This window comes from Somniosus microcephalus, chromosome 8, assembly GCF_052327205.1.
Source record: "Somniosus microcephalus isolate GS21.2 chromosome 8, FLI_Smic_1.0, whole genome shotgun sequence".
In the NCBI taxonomy this organism is placed as follows: domain Eukaryota; kingdom Metazoa; phylum Chordata; class Chondrichthyes; order Squaliformes; family Somniosidae; genus Somniosus; species Somniosus microcephalus.
This window is the reverse complement of record NC_140994.1, coordinates 28500609-28527523: the sequence shown is the minus strand read 5'-3', so window position 1 is coordinate 28527523 and position 26915 is coordinate 28500609. Positions and strand designations below refer to the sequence as shown.

At 44.9% G+C, this 26915-nt stretch overlaps 1 protein-coding gene across 1 annotated transcript in view; it reads left to right on the top strand.

Annotated features, from left to right (window-relative positions):
* The first annotated feature begins 9343 nt into the window (after window positions 1-9343).
* Window positions 9344-26915, top strand: part of eno4 (enolase 4) — a 77158-nt gene continuing 59586 nt past the window's right edge. Inside the window, exons 1-2 of the mRNA XM_085994408.1 lie at window positions 9344-9756; window positions 14291-14419. Of these exons, the coding sequence (XP_085850534.1) occupies window positions 9580-9756; window positions 14291-14419 (306 nt within the window). The 5' untranslated portion in view covers window positions 9344-9579. The remainder of the gene's footprint in view (window positions 9757-14290; window positions 14420-26915) is intronic.

Below are 26915 nucleotides of genomic sequence, written 5' to 3'. Positions count from 1 at the left end.
ATCTTAAGGAGGCAAGGCCAAAATGCCCTGCAAGAGCTGAAGCAGGAAACCTTAATGGTCTTTTTTCTTGTCTCTAGAACACTACTTTTCGTAGCAAGAAATGAATAAATGTCTCAAAAAAATCATGAAAATGGTCCCAAGGAAGCTTTTGGAAATAATTCAAAGGCAGTCTAAATGGGATAAAGAAAAAACTAATTGAAACTTATAAAATTCTAACAGGACTAGACAGACTAGATGCAGGAAGGATGTTCCCGATGTCGGGGGAGTCCAGAACCAGGGGTCACAGTCTAAGGATAAGGGGTAAGCCATTTAGGACAGAGATGAGGAGGAATTTCTTTGCCCAGAGAGTGGTGAACCTGTGGAATTCTCTACCACAAAAGGCAGTTGAGGCCAATTCATTAAATATATTCAAGAAGGAGTTAAATATATTTCTTAAGGCTAAAGGGATCAAGGGATATGGGGAGAAAGCAGGGACAGGGTACTGAATTTGGATGATCAGCCATGATCTCATTAAATGGCGGAGTAGGCTCGAGGGGCCGAATGGCCTACTCCTGCTCCTATCTTCTATGTTTTTATGTTTCTATATGTAAAACACCAATATGAAACTGGCAATGGTAACTTTATGTACTTAAAACTTTATCCATTAATTACAATTTTGACATTTTGGCTATAAAACAGTTTACCACTTTAGTCATTTTCCTGCGCCTACTGAAAACTTTATGGAAAAAGGGAACTGTAGTGGCGCTTCTTAGTTTCCAAACAGGCAGGCCACTGGGCTGTGGGGCTTTTAACATCGAGTAGACGCGTGTCGAAATAAAACGTTCCCAAACGTAGCTTTGTCTTTTAAACGGTTTACTATAACACTTAACAAACAGAATTACAAAGCAAACACGTATAAACGAACACGGTCAAAAACTGTACTGCTCCAAACCTCACAGCTTCTGCCTCTTTCACCACGTGCAGTTTAAAACTGTAAGATGGCTGCACCCATGTGTGGCTTAGGGACTGTTCCATTGTGGCAAGAATGAAGGGGGTGTCGGACTATACTACTGGAGCAAGAAAATAGGGGGTTTCTTAATACAATAAGTCGTTCAGGTAAATTAACTGTATTATGCCATTTAGCCACTATTTTAAAGTATTTTCTTAAGCTTTTATGGCTCTTACATTCCGACCCCTAATTGACTAGGCACATGAAGCATATCAATTACTCAAACATTAAGAGTCATAAACTAATGAGTTCAACATATTTACAATACAAGTGTCCACTTTTTTCTTTCGTTCAGGAGCTTTTCACGCTGCTTCTTGTAGCAGGCAGAGCTTTGTGATCGGTCTCTCCAGGGTACTGGTCTTGGTTTGCAAACAGACGCGATGAACGACGCCTCTGGAGTCTGGCATGGTCTTAATTATTTTTCCCATCAACCAAGAATTTCTAGGGGCTGAATCATCCACAATTAAGACTATGTCTCCGACGATGAAGTTCCTCTTTATTTTGGACCATTTTTGACGCTCCTGTAGCAGGGGTAAGTATTCTCTTGTCCATCTGGTCCAGAAGAGGTCTGACATATACTGAACTTGCCTCCACTTCCGACGGGCATACAGATCTTCCTTTTTGAAGACTCCCGGGGGCATGGCTGGCTGTGTTTTCAACAACAACAGGTGGTTCGGAGTCAGGGCTTCGAGGTCATTGGGATCATCTGATGTCTTAGTTATCGGTCGGTCATTAATGATGGCTTCGACCTCGCACAGAACGGTTTGGAGTCCCTCGTCGTCCAGCGCTTGCTGCTTCAGTACAGAACTGAGTAGTTTTCTTACGGTGCGTATCTGTCTTTCCCAGACGCCTCCGTGGTGGGATGCAGCCGGAGGATTGAAGATCCACTTAATTCCTGTTTGCATCATGGCTTCCTGTATTTTAAGCTGATTCCAACCTTCAATAGCTTCCCGTAGTTCTCTCTCCGCTCCGACGAAATTAGTGCCATTATCAGAACGCATAATGGACACCTGTCCTCTTCTACAGACAAAGCGCCGCAAGGCGTTAATACAGGAATCAGTGTCAAGCGTGTGTGCCACCTCAATATGAACTGCTCTGATGGTCAAACAAGTGAAAAGCACACCATATCTCTTGACAAGGCTCCGTCCTCGCTTTACCTCGAAAGGCCCGAAATAGTCCACCCCTACGTTTGTAAATGGGGGCTTGTCTGGTAACAAACGGTCTTCAGGCAGGTCTGCCATTTTCTGCTCCCCAGCTCTAGCGTGTAACCGTCTGCAAACAATACATTCAGAGAGTATTTTTCTTATTACGGAATTAGCTCCTGGAATCCAGTATCTTTGTCTTAGCTTCGCAAGCACGTGATTCCTCCCACTGTGTCCAATACTCTGGTGTATATGCTGAAGAATGAGAGTAGCAACCCGGAGGTCCTTAGAAAGGATAGCAGGATGCTTGGCCTCCTCTGGCATAGCAGATTTGTTTAGTCTCCCTCCCACCCTCGGTACTCCATCTTGCAGTGTAGGGTCCAGCTTGTAGATATGACTACCTTTCTTGATTGGAGTATTTTGCTGTAGAGCTTCGGTTTCTTCTGGGTATCTTTGTCTTTGACTGAAGCAAACTATCTCCTTCTCAGCCTTGGCCAAATCCTCCACGGTCAATGAATTCTTGCTCAATGTGGTCTTGTGCTGATGCATATACTGCTGTAGAAGCATTCTCTGCTTATCAGGGTTACTTTCAGACTGACTGATAGTGGCTCGGTACTCTTTTCTCTTACCGCTCAGGTGTAGCAGCAACTCTTTCAACCTTAGAAACCATGCAACTGCTTTCCTCAACTGGTGCCATCCTGAGAAATGGTTAACAAGCTTGTTCACTGTGTCAAAGTTCTCTTTCGTAGTTATGAAATTTACTGTGACTGATCTCTTGACTTCGACGTCGTCTTCAGTAATCTGACTTGGCATATCTGGTCTTTCTGGCCATGATCTCTCTGTTTCCAGCAGATAACTTGGGCCTTGTATCCAAGTTTCACTCCTCATGAAGTTTTCAGCCTTCAATCCCCGTGAGGCTTGATCTGCTGGGTTTAATGAGGTGTTTACATACCTCCATTGAGATGGTTGTGTAGCTTCTCTAATGGATGAGATTCTGTTTGCTACGAAGGTCTTGAAGCGTATCTTCTCATTCTCTATATACTTCAGCACCGTCGTGCTATCCGTCCAGAAGACAGATTCTTCTAATGGGAGCTGTAACTCTTTACGCATCACCTGGTCAACTTTAACTGCAACAACCGCTGCCGTCAATTCCAGTCTCGGGATGGTGACCTGCTTCAGCGGAGCCACCCTGGATTTTCCCATGAGGAAGGCACAATGTTTCTGGCCCTGTTGATTTGTCAGCAAGAGGTAGGTAGCCGTGCCATAGCCGTCCTCACTGGCGTCCGAGAAATGATGTAGTTGAGCCGTCTTTGTAACTCCAAAACTCGTGGGCTTGACGCATCTACTGACGTTGAAGCTAGAAAGTTGTTGCAAATCTGTCAGCCATCTGTGCCATCTCTGAGCTTGACCTTCTGGGATATCTTCATCCCATCCTCTCTTGTCTCTACACAGCTCTCGTAGCATCAGCTTCACCGGCAGAATGAGTGGTGCCAGGAATCCGAGAGGGTCGTAGATGGAACTGACCACGGAGAGAATCCCTCGTCTTGTGGATGGTCTTTCGTTCACCATTATCCTGAAGTTGAACGTGTCTGACTCGATGCACCATTGTACACCAAGAGCTCTCTCGATAGGAAGGACATCGTGGCTCAGGTCCAGATCTTTGACTTCAGTGGCTCTTTCCTTTTCTGGGATAGAAGCTAGAACTGCTCTGCTGTTGCTTATCCACTTAGTCAGATGGAATCCTCCATTCGAACACAGAGTTCTAAGGTCTCTTGACAGTGCGATGGCATCGTCTTCTGTTGACACGGACTTCAGACAGTCATCGACATAAAAGTTTCTGAAGATTGTCTCCACAGCCTCGGATGGTGCTTTGCCCTTGCCATCTTCTGCAGTTTTTCTGAGAGCGTAGCTTGCACAGCTGGGAGATGATGTGGCTCCAAACAGGTGTACGGCCATTCTACATTCCACCATTGCTTCACTAACGTCGCCGCCTGGCCACCAAAGGAAACGCAGAAGATCAGCATCTTCGTCAGGGATTCTGACTTGGTAGAACATTGATTCTATGTCTGCCATCATGGCAACAAGCTCTTGTCTAAACCTACTCAAGACGCCAATGAGGGTATTAGTAAGATCAGGACCTTGAAGCAGCTGGTCATTCAATGAAGTTCCTCTGAATGAGGCGGCGCAGTCAAACACTACACGGATCTTTTTCTTCTTTGGGTGATACACCCCGTGATGAGGAATGTACCAGACCCTTCCATCGTCTCTGTTCAACTGTTCTTCGGGCACTTTTACAGCATAGCCTTTCGCTATGATGTTTCTCATGAAGTCTTTGTAGTCTTCGTGAAAGTCGGGGTTCTTGTTCAGCTTTCTCTTTAGACTGATGGCGCGTTGCTCTGCTATGCAGCGATTGTTCGGCATCTTCGCGGTCTGTCTTCTCAGTGGCAAACCAATGTGATAGTGGCCATCAATGAACTGTGTAGACCTTGTCATCAAACCCATGAACTGATGGTCTTCTTGTGACATCTCTGTCTTTTCCTCACAGCTGCGTTCTGAGAAGTCTGCGTTGAACTGCTGTATCAACAGCTCTTCAATGCTTAAGATAGAGATGCGATTAACTGTGACGTTTTGTCGTTCCTCCTTGTTCGACTTGTGGCCATCATCTCTCCTTACCGGTCCATTGATTACCCATCCAAGGGCTGTCCTGACGGCGTAGGGTCCGTCATCCTTGCTGTTTATCACCTGCCATGGCTCCATAGTTTTGTAGGCATTGGTTCCAATTAATAGGCCAATTTCTGCTTCAATGTATGGGAGACGCACCTTTTCTAGGTAGGGCCATCTATCCACATCCTTCTGCAGGGCTAGGTTCCCTATTCTAACAGGAATCTCCCTGTGTGTGAAAACATTAGGCAGGTCTATGAAGTCCTTCTCTTCAAGTCCACACACTTCTAGGTCTGACAGGATATAGCTTTGCATTGACTTCTCATGACCCATGGTGCGTAATAGGATTTCTGTTCTTCTGCCTCTAACGTTCAGCTGTCGCATGAGTGATTCTGTGCAGAACGTTGCTGAACTACCTGGATCCATGAAGGCGTAAGTCTCCACAACCTTCTCACTCCTCTTAGACTTGATCCTTACTGGTACGATGGCAAGAATACAGTCACTGTCACCGGCCCCAGTGAGTCCACAAGTCTCTGGTTCTAGCGACACCAGAGCACTTGAAACAACCTTCTCGTCGGTATTGTTTTCTTCACTCTTCTTAGAGACTTGTTCTTCTTTATGGATATGCAGCAGACTGGGATGTTTCCGAGTGCACTCTCTGCATGTTGTTCTTTGCTTACAGTTTCTACTCAGGTGCCCCTGAGAGAGACATCCAAAACATAGGCCGTTGTACTTCAGGAATTCGATTCTGTCCTTATGTGGCTGTGCTTTGATGTCGCTGCAGAAATCCAATGTATGATTCTTCTGGCAGAATAAGCATGGCTTCTGAAAGGCATTAGCAGGCGTCACTGTGCTGCTCTTTTTGGGAGATGAGTTCTGGGGCCTTTCTTCCTCGGCCTGAGTGACGATAGTTGCAAAGCTGCTTCCCCTGGAACCACCTTTCCTGAGAGTCTTTGATTCAGCAGGCTTGGCTTTCACTCTTCCATCGGTGGTCGGGCTGACATCCTGGATGTTTCCAAACAATGGGTCCCTAGCAATTTTAGCCTGTTTGTCTATGAAATTCACTAAGTCTGCAAACCTGGCTCTACTTTTCCGTCTCTCCATTATCTCAAAGGCTGTTCTTCTCCATTGTTCTCTCATCCTGTAAGGAAGCTTAGAGATGACGATTCTCATAGTCGTAGGATTGTCCATCTCTTCCATGAATTCAACATCCTCCATGGTGTTGCGACATCCTATGAGGAAGAGAACATATGCGTTCAATGCCTCTCCGTCTTCCGATCTGATCTGTGGCCACTTGGTAGCCTTTTCGATATATGCAGTGGCTATCTTCAGCTCGTTACCATAGTGCTCCTGCAGCAACTTCCTGGCTTCTATGTATCCCCAGTCCGGTCTCATGTGTTCACAGCTTCTGACCAGGTCTTGTGGTTTACCACTGGTGTACTGTCCCAGGTAGTACAACTTATCACTGCTGCTCTCTGTCTTGGAGTCAATGGCTTGTTCAAAGGATCTGATGAAGGGCTTATACTTGAGTGGGTCGCCTTGGAACACTGGTATGTCTCTTTGAGGGAGTCGAAACAGATTCTGTTGTTTTACAAGCATCTCTGTAATTTCGTTCTGACGTTGCATCACTCGGTATAGGCTTCTCCCTGTGTCTTCAGGCCTCTGGTGGTCATCAGCAGGGTCTAGTCTAGACCGTCTGACGTCTGGGGTAGCATCACGTACTCCTGTTAGTGGAGAGGCCACTCTTCCACGCTGTAATGCCGGGGAATTGCTTTCGGGCTCTGTTGTAACTCTTGAAGGTGCCCTGGATCCAACTCTATGTGGCAACGTTGACTGGCAGTGGCTCCCGCCGTCCCGTGAGCCTTCATAATCTTCGTACGCACTCAACCTGGCATCTGAGACCTCGGTAGCTGTTTTCATCTCCAGCCGTTCTTTCTTTGCCTGCACCTGGGCCCGCTGGGCCTGCACTTGGGCCTGCAGTTGAGCCTGCAGTTGGGCCTGTTGGGCCTGCAGTTGGGCCTGCAGTTGGGCCTCTTGGACCTGCAGTTGGGCCTCTTCCCGTTCAAGAGCTTGCTTCTCATCTAAAGATGCTGCGCGCGCCATCAACGCCGCCCGTTCAGCCTCCGCTCTCATGCGTCGCGCCGAGCTTGTGGTAGAAGCGACTGACCTGCGTCCAGAAACAGAGCTACCTTCTTTTCGATTTTTGCTCGGTCTGGCGGAAGTCTCTGAAATGCTATCGTCTGGTCCGACTTCATCGTCAACCTTATCTTTCTCTGCTGTATCAGCATCTTGATGAATTTTTAACATCCACTGCTCCGTGGCCTTGATATAGTCCTTAATGCTGGTTGATTTAAGATCAAGCCAGTCGTGCTGATCGGTGTTTCCCTCTTCTTCAGACAGAAGTGCTAATACATCTTCATTGAGTATATTAAATTCTTCATGCAGCTTGGAGAAATCGTAATACATCATGTCTTCAGCTTTCTTAATATTAGCATTATCTTCCATGAGACGATCAATTATCTTCATTTTTCCAGTTATCTGAACTAATTTAGCCTTCCTTGCACCTATGCTTCTATGTAACTTCTCTTCCCTTGCCTTTGGGGTGAGCTTTATTTCCCTCTTTTGGCCAGCAATCCTTCTGGCTGGGGGAAGCTCCTGGCTCCTTAAGGCCTCGGCCATTTTACCCGCAGCTCTTATTTAGCTTCTCAACAGAATGAACAAAGCAAGTAACAGTCACTGTACCTTCGCTTTCTTAAATTGTCGTCTGGCTCCGTGACCATTCATGTATACGTTCGCCGACGATTCCGTCCCTTCCTTCTTAGGGAGCTAGTTTTTGACTAATGTAGTGGCGCTTCTTAGGTTCCAAACAGGCAGGCCACTGGGCTGTGGGGCTTTTAACATCGAGTAGACGCGTGTCGAAATAAAACGTTCCCAAATGTAGCTTTGTCTTTTAAACGGTTTACTATAACACTTAACAAACAGAATTACAAAGCAAACACGTATAAACGAACACGGTCAAAAACTGTACTGCTCCAAACCTCACAGCTTCTGCCTCTTTCACCACGTGCAGTTTAAAACTGTAAGATGGCTGCACCCATGTGTGGCTTAGGGACTGTTCCATTGTGGCAAGAATGAAGGGGGTGTCGGACTATACTACTGGAGCAAGAAAATAGGGGGTTTCTTAATACAATAAGTCGTTCAGGTAAATTAACTGTATTATGCCATTTAGCCACTATTTTAAAGTATTTTCTTAAGCTTTTATGGCTCTTACAGGAACAGAATAGATTGACACAGCAACAAAAATGCATTCTATTGACAACTTCTTTTCTTACAGTAGGCTAGGAAAGGCAAGTGATCTTTGATCTTCTAGGCCTTATATTATATATGGAATTTGAAGAAGTCAGTGAAGCAATTTTCACTTACTGGTGTTACATTTTTAGCCAAGGACATAGTTAAGACAGCAAAAATGGTGCAATTCGGGACCAGTGCCTTCACCTTAAAATTGACAACAGTAGAACAAAGTGATCACAATTATATCAAGCTGGTCATCATCACCAAAAGCAACAAATGGATGATGTTTTACACTTTGTGTACTAGCCAGGCATGGTCTCATCTGATAGTAATACCACAAAGAACATATGCTTTATTTAAGATTAAATGCAATCTGGAATGAAAAAGTAAATCTGTAAAATACGTTTTTCAACATGACGCATTATTATTAGACAGTATACAGTATACCAGAGGGCATAAGGAGTAGTCAGCATAGCTTTAGAAGCAATTGACCATGCTTCAGGAATATAAAAGTTGTATTTATATGGTGCCTAATCACAACAACAACAACTTGTATTTATATAGCGCCTTTAACGTAGTAAAATGTCCCAAGGTGCGTCACAGGAGTATTATAAGTCAAAAAATTTGACACTGAGTCACATAAGGAGTAATTAGGGCACATGACCAAAAGCTTGGTCAAAGAGGTTTGGTTTGAAGGAGCGTCTTAAAGGTGGAAAGAGAGGTACAGAGGTTTAAGGAAGGAATTTCAGAGCTGAGGGCCATCTCTTGCAGAAACATCACAACGTGTTTCACACAGTCACATTGAAGTGCAATCACTGTTGCTGTATGGGTAGGCACGTCAGTCACGTTGTGCATGGCAACGACCAGTTAATTGTGTTGGTTTAGTGTTGACCAGGGCACTGGGCGAACCATAAATGTCAACCTAGAAAACCAGCACCTTCAAAGACGCCACCTCACTTGTGTGTGTGTGTGTGTTTTTTTTTGGAAGAACAGCCCACCCTTTACATGGTGGGGCAAATGTGTCAACGTTAAGGTTGGATAGGTCGACGGCTGACTTGTTGTTTAGCAGCTCCTCCTGCACTGGGCAGTCAAGCTGAGATCATCTAGTTGCAACGCCTGCAACGCAACTGGATCTGGAAGCGATAGCACCCGGAGCGCCGGACCGTGACGTCACGCGCGGCCCGGTGCGCCGGACCGTGACGTCACGCGCGGCCCGGTGCGCCGGACCGTGACGTCACGCGCGGCCCGGAGCGCCGGACCGTGACGTCACGCGCGGCCCGGAGCGCCGGACCGTGACGTCACGCGCGGGCCGGTCGCCCAGCAACGGGAAGGAAGCGGCGGGAGGCGAGAAGGGCCGGACGGCAGTTTGCTTCTCGGACACTTTTCTGCCGACGGCCGCCTTTAAAAAAAACCCAGCAGCGACAGGGGGAAAAAAAAACTTCATCAAAAGTCCTTCGTTTGTTATTTTAAAAAAAGGGATCAAGTAGTTGAGGGTTGATGTCTCTGGATGGAGTCCTCCCCGGGCCCGGTGGCGTCCCCAAGGAGGCTGGCGAGTTCTACCAGCTCAAGCAGCGCGCCGCCGAGTATTACCGGAGCAACGCGGTGCCGCACCGAATGCAGCAAGTGCTCAACACAATGTTTTATGACAAACCCGACGATGTTTACGGGCACCTGGTGGGTATTTCAAAGGGCGCCCTGAGGAGGGAAAGGTGGTGGGGGGGAAGGAAGAGGCAGAACTTCCATCCATATATATATATTTTTTTGGTCAGTGTTCAGCCGGTGGCTCAGTTGGGCAGCACTCTTCTCGCCTCTGAGTCAGAAGGTTTGTGGGTTCATAGGCCCGCTCCAGAGCACAAAAATCTAGGCTGACCCTCCAGTGCAGTACTGAGGGAGCCGCTGCACAGTCGGAGGCGCTGCCTTTCAGATGAGACGTTAAACCGAGGCCTTGTCTGCTCTCTCAGGTGGATGTAAAAGATCCCATGGCACTGCTTCGAAGAAGAGCAGGAGAGTTATCCCCGGTGTCCTGGCCAATATTTATCCCTCAAATAACATCACAGAAAACAGATTATCTGGTCATTATCACATTGCTGTTTGTGGGAGCTTGCTGTGCACAAATTGGCTGCCGCATTTCCTACATTACAACAGTGACTACACTCCAGAAGCACTTCATTGGCTGTAAAGTGCCTTGAGAAAGCATCCAGTGGATGTGAAAGGTGCTATATAGAATCATAGAATGATTACAGCACGGAAGAAGGTCATTCGGCCCATCGGGCCCGTGCCAGCTCTCTGCAAGAGCACTTCAGCTAGTCCCACACCCTCCGCCTGTTCCCTGTAATCCTGCATATTTTGTTTATTCAGATACTTATCCAACTCCCTTTGAAAGCCGTGATTGACTCTGCCTCCACCACCCTTTCAGGCAGTGCATTCCAAACCTTAACCACTCGCTTCATAAAAAAGTTTTTTTCTTATGTCGCCTTTGGTTCTTTTGCCAATCACCTTCAATCTGTGTCCTCTGTTTCTCGACCCTTCTGCCAATGGGAACAGTTTCCCTCTATCGACTCTGCCCAGACCCCTCATAATTTTGAACACCTCTATCAAATCTCCTCTCCAACTTCTCTGCTCCAAGGAGAACAACCCCAGCTTCTCCAATCTATCAACGTAACTGAAGTCCCTCATTCCTGGAATCATTCTCGTAAATCTTTTCTGCACCCTCTCTAAGGCCTTCACACCCTGTCACAGTACTCCAGTTGTGGCCGAACCAGTGTTTTATACAGGTTCATCATAATTTCCACACGTATGTACTCTGTACCTCTATTCATGAAGCCCAGAATCCCATAAGCCATTTTAACTGCTTTCTCAACCTGCCCTGCCACCTTCAACAGTTTATGCACACATACCCCTAGGTCTCTCTGTGCACCCCCTTCAGGATTGTACCATTTAGTTTATATGTCCTCTCATTCTTTCTACCAAAAGGTATCACTTCACACTTTTCTGCATTAAATTTCATCCGTCACGTGTCCGCCCATTTCACCAGCCAGTCTATGTCTTCCTGAAGTCTATCACTCTCCTCCTCACTGTTCACTATACTTCCAAGTTTTGTGTCATCTGCAAATTTTGAAATTGTGCCCTGTACACCCACGTCCAAGTCATTAATATATATCAAGAAAAATAGTGGTCCTAGAACCGACCCCTGGGGAACACCTTCCTCCAGTCCGAAAAACAACCGTTCACCACTACTCTCTGTTTTCCATCACTTAGCCAATTCTGTATCCATGCTGCCCTTTTATTCCATGGGCTTCAAATTTGCTGGCAAGCCTATCATCTGGCACTTTGTCGAACGCCTTTTGGAAATCCATGTACACTTCGTCAACTGCATTACCCTCATCAACCCTCTCTGTTACTTCATCAAAGAACTCAATCAAGTTAATTAAACGTGATTTGCCTTTAACATATCCATGCTGGCTTTCCTTAATTAAGCCATACTTGTCCAAGTGACTGTTAATTTTGTCCCTGATTACTGTTTCTAAAAGCTTCCCCACTACCGAGGTCAAACTGACTGGCCTGCAGTTGCTGGGTTTATCTTTACACCCTTTTTTGAACAATGGTGTAACATTTGCAATTCTCCAGTTCTCTGACACCATCTAAGGAGGATTGGAATATATGGCCAGTACCTCTGCGATTTCCTCCCTCAATTCCCTCAGCATCTTAGGACGCATCCCATCCGCTCCTGGTGACTTAGCTACTTTAAGTACAGCCAGCCTTTCTAATACCTCCTCTTTATCAATTTTTATCCTATCAAGTATCTCCACTGCCTCCTCTTTTATGATGTCTATGACAGCATCCTCTTCCTTGGTGAAGACAGATGTAAAGTACTCATTTAGTACCTCTGCCTCCATGCATAGGTCTCCTTTTCGGTCCCTAATCGGCCCCACCCCTCCTCTTACTATTTTACTATTTATATGCCTATAGAAGACTTTTGGATTATCTTTTATGTTGGCTGCCATTCTATTCTCATACCCTCTCTTTGCCCCCCTTATTTTTTTTCACCTCCTCTGACCTTTCGATATATAGCCTGATTCTCAGGTGTATTTGCCACCTGACATATGCTTCATCATATTCTCTATCTCTTTCGTCATCCAGGGAGCCCTGACTTCAGTTGCCCTGCTTTTCCCCCTAGTAGGAATGTACCTCAACTGTACCTGAACTATTTCCTCTTTAAAGGCAGTCCATTGTTCCATTACAGTTTTGCCTGTCAATCTTTGATTCCAGTTTACGCGGGACAGATCCGTTCTCATCCTACTGAAATTAGCCTTTCCCCAGTTAAACATTTTGGGGGGGAAAATTGGGTCACGCCCCTTTTGGGGCGCTAACATCGCCGGGGCGCTACTTTTAGCACCCCGAAAAAATTAGCGCTCCCATGCCCAAAATTCACTGGTAGCACCCCAAGAGGGACGCGGGGCACTACTGGAAGCGCCCCGCCTCCCTCTTGGGGCGCTGCGAGTGAATATCGCGGTGCTATGCGCGGTACTGCAGGCCTTCCTCCCCTTATATTAAAGGGGAGAGGCCTAGCGCAGCGCGACCCAGGGCCCAGCTGGGCCACCAGGGATCGGAGTACCGTCAAAAGACCCCGGCACTCGAGAGTTGCACAGAAGGCCGGGGACAGCAATGGGGGCCAGCCACAAAAATGGCCACGCAGCACCTCCCCTTTAATTTGCGCCGCCCCGGCCGCGGGTAGGCCCCCCGACCTTGTCGGACATAGCGTCTGCCGGTAAGTCAGGGGGGCTACTGAAGATTGCGGCCGGGGCGCTGTTCACGGCGATGATTTCATCACCGGCGGCACAGTGCCGCGGGGTGCTAACGGTTACTGAATTTCACGGGAGGCGTTGGCAGCGCCGTGCCCAGGCGCTAGTTGCTTTGCGCCCTGTTAGCACCAACAGGAGGCGCAAATCAACCGAATTTTTCCCCTTTTTACTCTGCTACCTGTCCTTTTCCATAGCTAATCTAAATGCAAGTCTTTCCTTCTTTTGCTCAAAGATCTCCAAACCAAGCTACTGAGTATTCCATAGGACAAAAAACAGTTTCCCATTTGCCTGATGCCCAGTGCTCTGCATCTGTCCTTTTCTGAACCTGCTGATGTAAACGTATTTTTTAATTTAAAAAAGTGTAGTCTTGTCTATTTTAGAACACATTTAACAGTTAATAGATTTTTAATCTAGAAAAGAATGAATTTATGCAAAAACTGTGACTATCCCAGTTTGAGTCTTTGACCTGGGTTGAGTTAGCTAATCTTGGCCTGGGGGAAAAAAAGTCAAGGTTTGACCTCTTGTCACTGTCCAATAAACCCCTATGTACATGTACAAATATGAATGTTGGATGAGGACCAAATCCTGGCCAGCTGTGATATCTTCTAATGTTTAATAGCCTGACTGCAGTCACAATAAATGGTGACTTGGGCAAGGTGCCGAATTTAGTGGAATAATACCCCAGCATGAATTGTTGCTGTCAGAAAGAAGGGTAAGGAGAGAAGTTGTTTTGGGCAGGGAACATTGCAATACCTTTCTGTGAAGATAATTATATCAGTTATGAATCTTGCTGTTCTACCTGGAATTTAATTGCAAATGGTTCTTACTGGAAGAGATAATAATTCTAGCTTAATTCCATACACTGCCTAATTTTGGTCTCATAATAACTGCAGATTTAGAACATTATGTACAGAATGATAAGAAATGCTGTGTTCATTGCCTTCTATTTGTTACATTGAGTGGAAAAACACCAATTACAAATTCTTGTATAGTTTATAGAGCATAGTAGTCTCCGGGGGGTGGCTGGGCGTGAGTGCTGGTTCTTCAAATTTTTGTTCAAAAACAACCGGTCCTATGCCTAACTGCAAAAATTCCAGTTTATTGCTAACATAGAAGTACCTCTGACAAAATTGTCTGTTTAACTGTGACAGTACAGACCTTTTTTTTAATGTAGGGGGTTTAGCTGACTAAGGGCCAAATGACCTTAGGTCTGATGTTCCTGTTATTGCTGGTTCCTTAGTTTATGGTGTAGAACTAAAAATGTTCAGATTCTTACAAAAATGTATCTCAACTGAAAAGAGATAATTACATGTATATTATATTTTCGGTAATTGTGCATGATTTTTAGACTAGCAAAGATTATTCTTTTTTTATGGAAATTTAAAGTTGTGTTTACTTTTTTACAGGCAAATTACTTTGCCGGTTTTGCAAAGCCAGCTGCAATAAGCAGGATTGTTGGAAAAGAAGTAGTGGATGCGAACGGTCAGCCAACAGTTGAAGTGGAAGTATTATGTACTATTAAGAATTTTGAGAAGGTTTGAATTGATCTTTTCATACACTGGATGTTTTAATTTTGCCTGTGATGCCGACATTTTTCAGTTGTGATTATTGATGTTCATGGTTGTTTAGTAATAAGCTTTTTATAAAGTACAGTACGTTGATATTCTGTATTAAGTATTATAATACCTTGATATTGGGCTCCCTTGATAGCTCAGCAGTAAAGCATCTTTCTGCAGACCAGGATGATTCAGGTTCAATCCCCAATTTTTACCGTGTTAGATGATCTCACCTGGGCCACAGCACTCCTGGGTCAAAGAGGGGAAAAATGGGCAAAGTTCTCATTCTCAGACCTACTGCAATGCATGTGGATAGATGCCAGTTGAGGATAGGATCTGATGTCCTCTGCATTCAAATAGCACTCTCAAGACTCTCACATAAATAATGGCACTTGGGTGAGGGCAACTGCCAATAGTGAGGGAATCAACATCTGCACGAGTCGAGGGAAGGGCAGAAAAATGGAAAAGAAAGTCAGGAAAAAGAATTGAAAAATGATGATACTGCCATAACTGGTGCTTTCTTACTCCCAATATTGCAAAGTGTAAGGGAAATTCAGAATGTTTCATACTACGGTACTGTGTTGGAGTTGATTGATGTGATGAATTTGAAAATTCAATTATGTTGTTTATATTGTTTGTCGTTCTATGGACTAGTTCATTAATTAGTTACTATCAGAATGTGTTGCCTGAAGGCTGTGAACAAATACAATTAACCCAGGCTGTAAGCTTCATTATTTTATGCAATTTGAAGCTCAACATCTGGGAGAACAAAATAATGATGGAGAGTTTTGGGGAATATCTATGGAATATTTGCCCAGTATGTCAGTCTGCTTCTTTTTCTGCAAATATATACTTTAATTTTTCTTTTTCGTTTTCACTTTTAAGGTGAAGAAAAAATAATAATACAAAATTTAGACATGTTAGTTGCCTATAAAACATCAGCAACTATAGGAACTTTTATCCTCCTTTTATTTCCCATTGTTTAATTAAGATTTCAGTTTGTATACTATAATCATGAGAACGCTCCTGATTTTACAGAAATAATTGTGCTCAGAGGTAAAAAGTAGTCATTACTTTAATATTAATGTTCTTTTAAAATATACACTTCAAAATATATACTTTTCCTCCAAATATTACATTTTACAAATATTTTATTTTATGCCATTTATTAACTTTTCTTCATTTTTAAAGTTTATAAACGTACTTGGTTTTTAATTCCATACTATTCTGTTAAGGGGCCATTTTCAAAATTTAAAAGGAAGTTCTCCACTCCCAATTTTCGGGGATCCAGGCTCCAACCCCGCTCCACCAGTTTCAGCAAGGTATGCCTGATGGCATCAATGTTATGTCGGGTTTTGACTGAGAGTAACAAGCGAAAACTCCCAACTTAGGCAGTCCCTCCCCCTGACCAGTCCCCTCCACGCCAGTGTCCTAGATTTGGGCCAGCAGAGCAAATAAGGCCACTGGGATGGCAGGAATGACGTATGAGGAGAGATTGGGTCGATTGGGCTTATACTCGCTGGAGTTTAGAAGAATGAGAGGGGATCTCATCGAAACATAAAATTCTAACAGGACTGGACAGACTAGATGCTGGAAGGATGTTCCTGATGGCGGGAGAGTCCAGAACCAGGGGTCACAGTCTAAGGATAAGGGGTAAGCCATTTAGGACAGAGATGAGGAGGAATTTCTTCACCCAGAGAGTGGTGAACCTGTGGAATTCTCTACCAAAGAAGGCAGTAGAGGTCAATTCATTAAATATATTCAAGAAGGAGTTAGATATATTTCTTAAGGCTAAAGGGATCAAGGGATATGGGGAGAAGGCAGGAACAGGGTACTGAATTTGGATGATCAGCCATTGAATGGCGGAGCAGGCTCGAGGGGCCGAATGGCCTACTCCTGCTCCTATCTTCTATGTTTCTATTTGTTCTTGAGATGTGGGTAACATCGGCAAGGCTACAATTTATTGCCCTTCTTTGGATGCCCAAGGGCATTAATAGTCAATCAGATAGAGTGAAGGAGTGGCAGAGTGCCTTCCTTGAAGGACATTAGTGCATAAATGATCAGATTTATTGAATTCAATTTCATAACTTGCCATGGTGAGATTTGAACTCAGAACCTCTGGGTTGCTAGTTCATTGTCATACCCACCAGCCTACTGTCTCATGCAGCCAAGGATCCAGCATACCCGAATCGTGCTGGAGTTTCTGGCTGTTCCAGTGGACTTGCAGCAGAATTACAGCAGGACTCTGCTGGAATGGCCGAGCAATTTTGGGACCTAGTCTTCAATTGAAAATGGCTCCAAATGCTGGTTCTTCAGTAAAATGTGTCGACATTTGACCTACATAAGTATTGGAGTGACTAGGTCAAACTTATAAAAAGGAAAAAATGTAGATCTGCAAATAAATGCTGGAGAGGCTGAATTTTCCGGGGTGGTAGCGGGCGAGATCGGTGGCGGGTTGGGTGGGAAAGTTGTTATTTTAGACAGCGGGTCTGGAACCTGCTGTCATCTCGCTCCCACGCGCCTTTCCCCCAGGCGCGTCTGTCATCACGGACCTAACCGGCAGCAGCGGGGAACCCAATTGAGATTATTATCAGGTAGTTTACAGGCACTTTAGAACCTTTTTTCACTTACTTTTTAAATTTCCCTGCATGGCGGGAGTTCCGTAGCCATTGCTCCAGCTGATTACTTGACAACATGGAAAACAAACCAAAATAAAAACATGTTGATTACATCAGCTAACAGATTGATGGAGATTCTGTTCTACTTGAAAAGCTACTAGTAAATGTTAATTCAGAAATTCCTGAAGGGGTGTGAGTGCTGAAGACTCCCCTCCTACCCTGGATGGTGAGGGAAATACATTTTTCACTGGCCATTCTCGGCTGTTGCCTTCCAATTCAACAGTAATTGCAGTGAATTGGTCTGCACTATAAAAAATGACACGTACCATTTAAATACATTTTTGCGTTTCTGATCAAGTTTTTCTCACAGTGTACTGTGATTGTCCAGTTACAGATTAAATCAAGTCATCAACCATAACAATTTCATCCTCATCACTCATTCCATTGGTTCAGTTTTCTTTCAGTCCCTGAATATAACTAATTTAATTTTTCAGTCTGAGACTTTAGGGTAAATTTCTGCAGAGGTTCTCTCACTTGTCCATTGTTAACTTCAATGGAAGTGCTGCAGAAATCCCAGAAACACATAAGCACCACTTACACTGTTTGTCAGGGTTTCCGCAGCTCTTCTGCTGAATTTGCATAAGATTGTAAATCCACCCCTTTACAATTACATTTAAAATCTACTTAATTTTATTTATTACCTATACACACACACATCTTTTATTTGTACCAGCTACTGATACAAAAGTCTATGGCTGGAATTTTCCAGGGGGTCAGCAGGCATATTTGGCAATGCACCTTTCCCAATGGTGCATCTGTGATCTCGGATTGGGCCCGACCTGCAGAGGCCGGCGACCCAATTAAAGCAATTATTGGCTTGTTGACAGACCCTTAACAATGGTTTTAACCGTAACCATTTAACTTTAACTGCTCGTCCACGGGGTCCACGCTACTTGTGGACCACGTCTGTTAACCTGAGGAAGGAGTTGAATGGCCATTGAATCAGCTGATTAGTTGACGGCTTGAAATGTACTATAAAAGCTCCCACCTCACAGCTGTTCACGTTCCAAGTGCAGAAGCTGTTGCTTACTCCATTTGGAACACAGATTGAGCTTTATGCAGGCTGCAAGTGTTTGGAGCAAACTCTCCATCCAGTGTCACCTCATTGGAACAACTTCTCTCACCATTGACAGATTGCATCTGTCATCTCAACTTCACCTGCCATCTATTCCATCAGCCTGGGCACTGTTTATACTGTTTCACCTTGGTCCTCAGATTTTGACCACAATCAGCCCCAACACCGGTAGCACCAGGCACAACAGCAGCACCAACAACAACAACAACCTTCTCCGCAATCACCTGATGCTGCACAGGACAGAGGGCATCAGCACCCAAGCACATTGCTGCCTGGGTGCCCAGGAATGGCCTCACCATGGCCAGATTTACTTCACTTGATGCTGTACACCCTGGTTGCCACATGATGCGCCAAGTTGGCACCACCCGACACCAACACCATAAAGCATCCCTACAATGTCCAAGCCATTCCTTTCACACTCATGACCATTGCGGGAGGAACAGTTATGTTTCACCATTCACTGCAACTCACTAAGCCACTTTGGTGCACATAAATCTGTCCAAGAACGCAAAGTGTTGAAAAAAAGGTTTCAATGTTTGACAGCACATTAAGAGAAAGGGACGAGGACCTCCCTGCGTGCTCTGACTCCCTCTATAAGCATATGGAGGGAGTCATGGGAGAACTTGGGTGCAGCCCTTTGCCTCTGTGCAGTGATTGTCAGTGTTTGCAGCACTTCAATGCTGTAGAACACTGACAGCACAAACGTCAAAAGTAAGGTGGCCATGGTCACTTTAAGGAAACTGGCTCAAGACACGTCATGAATGATGTCACCATCCCGCTCCATCTAATTGGGCCGTGAAATGCGCCGGGCTGGCTTAACAAGCCCCATTGAGGTAAGTTCATTTTAGGCAGTGGGATGGAGCCAGTAGCAGGACCACAACCCGACACCAACACCGGCCGCACCGGCCCCGCCAAGGTGAGCAAAATCTCAGCATATAGATTTGTGACTAAAGCACCAATAACTTCCCAATTAATGTACTTTTTTATTATGTTCTTGATCGTATTTGTAGATGGCATCATAATGATAATATTATTTTAACATTTCTTTGTCACTCATATATAACTTTTATTATATTATTGTAGAATAAAGATTCAACACCCACTTTGTTAGATTAAACTTCAAATGTAATGTGGCCATGGTCCCCTTAAAGATCCCGGCTGAAAACGCGTCATGAATGATGTCACCAGACCAGCTCCATGTAATTGGGCCAGGTAGTGCGCTGGGCAGGCCCCATTAAGGCAAGTTCATTTTCAACAGTGGAATGGAGCCAGCAACGGGATTGGGACCTGACATGGCCACCGCCCGCACCGGACCCGCCAAGGTAAAGACAATGCCAGCTGTAGTTTCTGCTTGTGCGCTCACCAGCTTGCTAACTTTTACCTATTAAATCGAATAAACAGAAAATCACAAGCTGGCGATGGCCGAAGCAGAAAAACCCAGCCAGTAAGTCCATCAACTTTTGTAAAGAGAAAAGAGAGGTTAACATTTTGGGTGTTGACCCTTCATCAGAACTCTAAATTAATGTGCACTAGTAGGTGACAAATGTTACTAGTCTGCAGCAAAATCCATTGAGATCACTGATGCAGTGTGGAGTTATTTTATCAGCCAATATTCTCTAATGTTTCATATATATATAAATAAACTTTATAGTCTGTGTACGGTCCACTGCCTTGACTTTAATCAGCTGCTTTGTTTACGTTCATGGCTGGACAAACATACTTTACAATTTCTTCATGATATCCTGCTGTTACAAATCTGTCTGCTGCCTAAAACTCATTTCCCCTCAAGACCTCTGTTATATCAGCTCAGTCTGTTTAAAAAGCATGAAATACAGCTGTTTTCCACAATGTCCAGATCATTTCCATTATTGTTGTTAAAATAATTTCCCCATGGATCTCTGCTGAAATTGCATTCGCAAAACTAACATTAAAGGTGCTACCTGATCATTTTTGCTTTTAGTAAGTCTCCATATTTTTCTAATTTGAGTTTTCAGCCTCACCCCATTACAGTACATCTCATGCAACTGCTTGTATGTTGATTGCTACAAACTCTTAAATATACAATTTAAAAAAATATTACCATCTAAAACAACATGAGGTGTTACAAACATTTTTTAATTTAAAACTTTTAAAGTGAATGAAAAGAATCAAAAACTATAGGGAATATTCTGCTTCTTTAACATCTTTGATGTGAAGGCAGACAGTTTTTTTGTTTGTGTTTAATGTCGGGACATTTGTAACGCAATTTAAGCAGAGAGCTGAGGGGAGATAAACAAAACCTAAAACAACATTTAAAATCTTGGGATTAAAACTACATATATGTTTCTTAAGTATTGTAGTTAAAAAAGAGATTAAAGCCTGAAATTGCAAGGCTCCACCAGCAGCACGGGTCTGGAAATTGGCCAGGAGACCCATATGCTTGACGCCCGGCACGTTGGATTTTGCAGCAAAGAAACTAGCCAGCTTTCAGGCGGCTACACCACAAGCTAGCCCAAGCTTCATTACAGCCTCAGAAATTATGTCATTGGTTCATTCCAAATTTCACATTCTTCTACAGAGCCCTGGCCCTAATGGTCAACCTGTCCATGTATAACGGGTGCATGACTAACCCATGTTCCTGACTTGCAGTAGCTGGACTTTAAAGCTAGGTTTGTGTTGTAAAAGTCAATCTTAAACATGTTTTTAAAATGTTTTTTGAAGAAACATTGATGTTTAGTGTAGTTTGCTTCATGTATTAGTTTCTGCTTCTATTTTAATGAGATTTTCCTCCAGTATCATTGCTTGCTTTTGCCATCAAAATTGTAACAAGCAAGGTGCTGAAAATGGAATGCCTTTAGGAGTCACTAAAGCACGACACAATTTAGGTAAAGATAGTGGCCGTGAAATTCGGCCCATTTGCACCGGTCATTAAGGCCGATTTGGATGAAAAAATGGTGGCCGCCTCGCTTCCGCCCACTTTCAGCGCGGAATGCGACGGCTGCCATTTTAGGCAGGTTAGCAGCGCTGCCGTTGCCTGCGCTCGCACCAGATATAGAAATGAGTCAGATCGTGATGTCAATTGGTGTGCAACGCTGAATTGACGCACGATTTTGTACTTTGGATGTCACTGCTCCTTTTAAAGCCTTTTCCAAAGCATGCACAGCAGAACGTGCGTGCATCAGTATGACGGAATCCCTACCAGCGCTTCTTAAAGGGACACATACAACTATCAGGTAATTTTAGATTTTTGCTTTGTACTGGTTTCTTTACATTTTAGTGGAGTAGTGGCATGGTGCAATACATTAAAAAAATTGTTAAAGTGCAGGGAGTGCTGCTGGATGTTTGCAAGGCTTTGGCTCTTAAATGAAAGACTCTGAGAACAGCACTTGCTTCCAGTCCTGGGAGCTCTAGTTGCTGTCCCCCTTGGGCTGCAGCATGACATGGAGATGGAGCAGAGGCAGCAAAGGGGACAAGCTGCTCACAGAGGGAGGAGGAGGAGGAAGCGGAAGAGCAGGAAGCGGAAGAGCAGGAACCGGAAGAGCAGGAAGCGGAAGGAAGGTGGCAACTCAGGCAGCCCCTTTCTGGCCAGGATATCCGGGATCGAATCATCCGCCTGCGGTACCAGTGAACACAACCCCAATTCCCCTTTCAGCATTTATCCCACACCTTGCCTTCCCTCTGTTATTGACCATCACAACGTCCTCTTTGCCACAATGCTGAAATAAAAGCCATCACAAAGCTAACTTTCCAATCCAGGTTTATCCATATATGCATCCAATATTATGTCAAAAAGTCAACTAACCACCCTTGTGCAGTCCTTTAGTGAGTATCATGTGTGTGCCTTTGCCAATCTTAGTGTTCTTACGCAGTGCTACCCTAGTATGGCTGGTGGAAGGCTGCTGACTTTCGGAGGGGGAGACTGCAGATGGCCTTGCAGGACAACCTCAAGGAGCTGGTGGCTGGAAGTATGAAATCGAGTGATGGTGTTTCTTTTTCTTCTCCTCCCACTGGCTGGGCAAGCTGGATTTCTTGGGTGTCTGAAATGAGGAAGGCAAAAGGGTTGGGTTGTGGTGAGGGGAGGGAGGTAAAGCAAGAGGTGCATGCTTACTCCTTGTACAGCTTGTAAATCAGAAGAGATTGTGGGATGAGGGAGAAGTGGGATGTGAGAAGGAGGATAACGTATGAGGATACCGGCATCTTGTACTCTTTCAGCCCCACTGCTGGCCAAGGGCTCAGCCATGCCCCTGTCAGCACCATCTCCTCCAAGGGAGTGAGGTGAAGCTAGGAATGTGAGGTGTGCGCCTCGTGATTGGTAGAGACTGTTGATAGTTGAGTGATGCAGGGGTGGGGGGGGGAGGTCATGCATTGAGCAGTGTGTGAGGCTAGTGGTGCAGTTGTAGAAGATGGCTTTTGAAGATGCATTCACTGACCTTGACCACTCATCTGAGGTCATGAAACTTCTTTGGGCACTGGAGCCCAGGTCCTGGGGGCAACACTGCTGGCAGTGACTGCCTCGGTGATCTGGTCCCACATCCTTCTTTCTGGAGGATCTATTAGCCCCTGTGGGCAGTGTTGACCGCCGCCCCCCCCCCCACCCCGCACAAAGCTTGAGCCCTGCATCCGAGACCCTGGGTCCCCTTTCCTGGCCTGTTGAGCCATTTGTGTTAGTGCTGAAGCACTTTTACCATTTTTCATCAGCAGAAGCCAGCTCACCTTTAAGAGGTGCAGACTGCCTTTAAGAGGAGCAGGCTAGTTGTAAGTAAAGCTACCTTGCTCGAACAACGCAAACTTTGGCCCCTTGTTGAGTGCACAGCCTATCAATAGTGCGTTCAGTGCTAGGCTGTGCGCTGCAATCAATACAATTAGCAAGCAACACAAAGTTGATGTGCTGTCTGCGCTCCTTGAACGGGCACGGTCATATCTTGCATTGCGGTGTCCATGTCCTTTTTTTCGTGCTATCGAATTTCTAGGCCAATAAGTTCATGAGGTGAGATTAAATTGAATATGGGACAATACCTGAGGTGTTATGTCCATATCCATTGTTACCAACACCCTTATTTACAGATCTAGTCGTTGCTACATGACATAGAAACATAGAAGATAGGAGCAGGAGTAGGCCATTCGGCCTGTCGAGTCTGCTACGCCATTCAATGTGATCAAGGCTGATCATCCAAGTTCAGTAGGGTTGAAGAAGGGTTCGACCCGAAACGTCAACTCAAATTTCTCTCCACGGATGTTGCCTGACCTGCTGAGTTTTTCCAGCATTTTCTGTTGTTATTTCAGTACCCGGTCCCTGCTTTCTCCCCATACTCCTTGATCCTTTTAGCCTTAAGAAATATATCCAACTCCTTCTTGAATATATTTAATGAATTGGCCTCTACTGCCTTCTGTGGTAGAGAATTCCACAGGTTCACCACTCTCTGGGTGAAGAAATTACTCCTCATTTCTGTCCTAAAAGGCCTACCCCTTATCCTTATACTGTGACCCCTGGTTCTGGATTCCCTGACTATCGGGAACATCCTCCCTGCATCTAGTCTGTCCAGTCCTGCCAGAATTTTATAAGTTTCAATGAGATCCCCTCTCATTCTTCTAAACTCCAGCGAGTACAAGCCCAATCGACCCAATCTCTCCTCATACGTCATTCCTGCCATCCCAGGTATCAGCCTGGTGAATCTTCTCTGAACTCCTTCCATGGCAAGAATATCCTTCCTCAGATAAGGCGACCAAAACTGCACACTATACTCAAGATGTGGTCTCACCAAGGCCCTGTACAACTGCAGTAAGACATCCTTGTTCCTGTACTCAAACCCTCTCGCTATGAAGGCCAACATACCATTTGCCTTCTTAATCGCCTGCTGCACCTGCATGCTTACCTTCAGCGACTGGTGCACAAGGACACCCAGGTCTCGTTGCACTTCCCCGTCTCCCAATCTATTGCCATTCAGGTAATAATCTGCCTTCCTGTTTTTGACAGCAAAGTGGATAACCTCACATTTATCCATGTTATATTGCATCTGCCATGCTTCTGCCCAATCACCCAACCTGTCCAAATCATCCTTTAGTTTCTCGGCATCCTCCTCACAGCACACACGCCCACCCAGCTTTGTGTCGTCTGCAAATTTGGAGATATTGCATCTAGTTCCCTTGTCTAGATCATTAATATATATTGTGAATAGCTGAGGTCCAAGGACCGATCCCTGCGGTACCCCACTAGTCACTGCCTGCCACTCTGAAAAAGACCCGTTTATTCCAACTCTTTGCTTTCTATCTGCCAACCAGTTCTCTATCCAAGTCAATATCTTGCCCCCAATCCCATGTGCCTTAACTTTACACGCTAATCTCTTATGTGGGACCTTATTGAAAGCCTTCTGAAAGTCCAAATACACCACATCCACTAGTTCTCCCTTATCTATTTTACTAGTTACATCCTCAAAAAATCCTCAGAAAATTCCAACCGGAGGACACCTGTCAATGCACCTCGCCTTCACAAGGGTGGCTGTGATAGGACTATGCCTTCTGCTGTAGATTGACGGGTAGACAACTTCTACAACAGGAACTACTCTTTAGCTGTGAAGGTAACCACAGTATTACACCATGGGATCTTTCCAAAAAGGTGCCATCTGCCAAATCAGCTTGTCTGTTGTCCATGGCTGTATTAAGCAAGTAACAGACTTTTGAAGGGAATGAAGCAAGTTGGAGGGATTTAGGTTGAGAGTTCCAGAGTTTGTTGGCAAGATGGCTAATGGCTCTGCCATAAGAAATAGGAGCAGGAGTAGGCCATGTGGCTCATCGAACCTGCTCCGTCATTCAGTAAGATTATGGCTGAACTTCTACATCAACTCCACTTTCCCACCCAATCCCCATATCACTTGATTCCCTTAGTGCCCAAAAATTTATCGATCTTGGTCTTGAATATATTCATCGACTGAGCAACCACAACCCTCTGGGTTGGAGAATTTTACAGATTCACTACCCTCTGAGTGAAGAAAATTCTCCTCATCTCAGTCCTAAATGGCCGACCCCTTAACCTGAGACTATGACGCCCTAGTTCTAGACTCTCCAGCCAGGGGAAACAGTCTCTCAGCATCTACCCTGTCAAGCCCTCTAAGAATTTTAGATGTTTCAATGAGATCACCTCTCATTCTTCTAAACTCCAGAGAATATAGGCCCATTCTACTCAATCTTTCCTCTTAGGACAGCCCTCTCATCCCAGGAATCAATCTAATGCACCTTTGTTGCAGCCCTCTAAGGCAAATATATCCTTCCTTAGGTAAGGAGACCAAAACTGTACACAGTACTTCAGGTGTGATCTCACCAAAGCCTTATCTAATAGTAGCAAGACTTCCTTACTCTTATACTCAAAGGTAGTAATCTCAGGATTGCTACCAGTGCCACGTGCTAGTCAGAGTAGAAATAGAAGGATATTTCAGATGAATACGTGGCTAGAGGAATGGTGCAAGGGGGAGGGATTCAAATTCCTGGGACATTGGAACCGGTTCTGGGGGAGGTGGGACCAGTTCAAACCGGACGGTTTGCACCTGGGCAGGGCCGCGACCGATGTCCTAGGGGGAGTGTTTGCTAGTGCTCTGGGGGAGGGTTTAAACTAAAATGGCAGGGGGTTGGGAACATGAGCAGGGGGACAGAGGAAAGGGAAACAAGGATAAAAGCAAAAGATAGGAAGGAGAAAAACAAAAGTGGCAGTCAGAGAAATCAACGGTTTAAATCAAACATGGCCACTGTAAATAATAATTCTAATAGGTCTAAGAGCATTAAAAAAACAAGCCTGAAGGCTTTGTGTCTTAATGCGAGGAGCATTCGCAATAAGGTGGATGAATTAGCTGTGCAAATAGAGGTAAACGAATATGAGTTGATTGGGATTACGGAAACATGGCTCCAGGGTGGCCAAGGCTGGGAACTCAACATCCAGGGGTATTCAATATTCAGGAAAGATAGGCAAAAAGGAAAGGGAGATGGGGTAGCATTGCTGGCTAAAGAAGGGATTAACACAATTGTAAGGAAGGATATTAGCTCTGATGATGTGGAATCTGTATGGGTAGAACTGAGAAATACCAAGGGGCAGAAAACGTTAGTGGGATTGGTATATAGACCTCCAAACAGTAATGCGGAGGTTGGGGATGGCATTAAAAGGGAAATTAGAGAAGCGTGCAATAAGGGCACAGCAGTCATCATGGGTGACTTTAATCTACATATAGATTGGGCTAACCAAATTAGTAACAATACTGTGGAGGAGGAATACCTGGAGTGTTTAAGGGATGGTTTCCTGGACCAGTATGTCGAGGAACCAACCAGAGATCAGGCCATCTTAGACTGGGTATTATGTAACGAGAGAGGATTAATTAGCAATCTTGTTGTATGAGGCCCCTTGGGTCGGAGCGATCATAATATGATCGAATTCTTCATTAAGATGGAGAATGAAGTAGTCGACTTAGAGACTGGGGTCCTCAATTTAAATAAAGGAAACTACGATGGTCTGAGGCGCGAGTTGGGTAGGATTGATTGGGGAATGTCACTCAAAGGGTTGATGGTGGATAGGCAATGGCAAACATTCAAAGACCGCATGGATGAACTACAGAATTTGTTCATCCCAGTTTGGCATAAAAATAAAACAAAAAAGGTGACTCAACCGTGGCTAACAAGGGAAATTAGGGATAGCATAAAATCCAAGGAGAGGACATATAAATTGGCCAGAAAAAGCAGTAAACCTGAGGATTGGGAGCAGTTT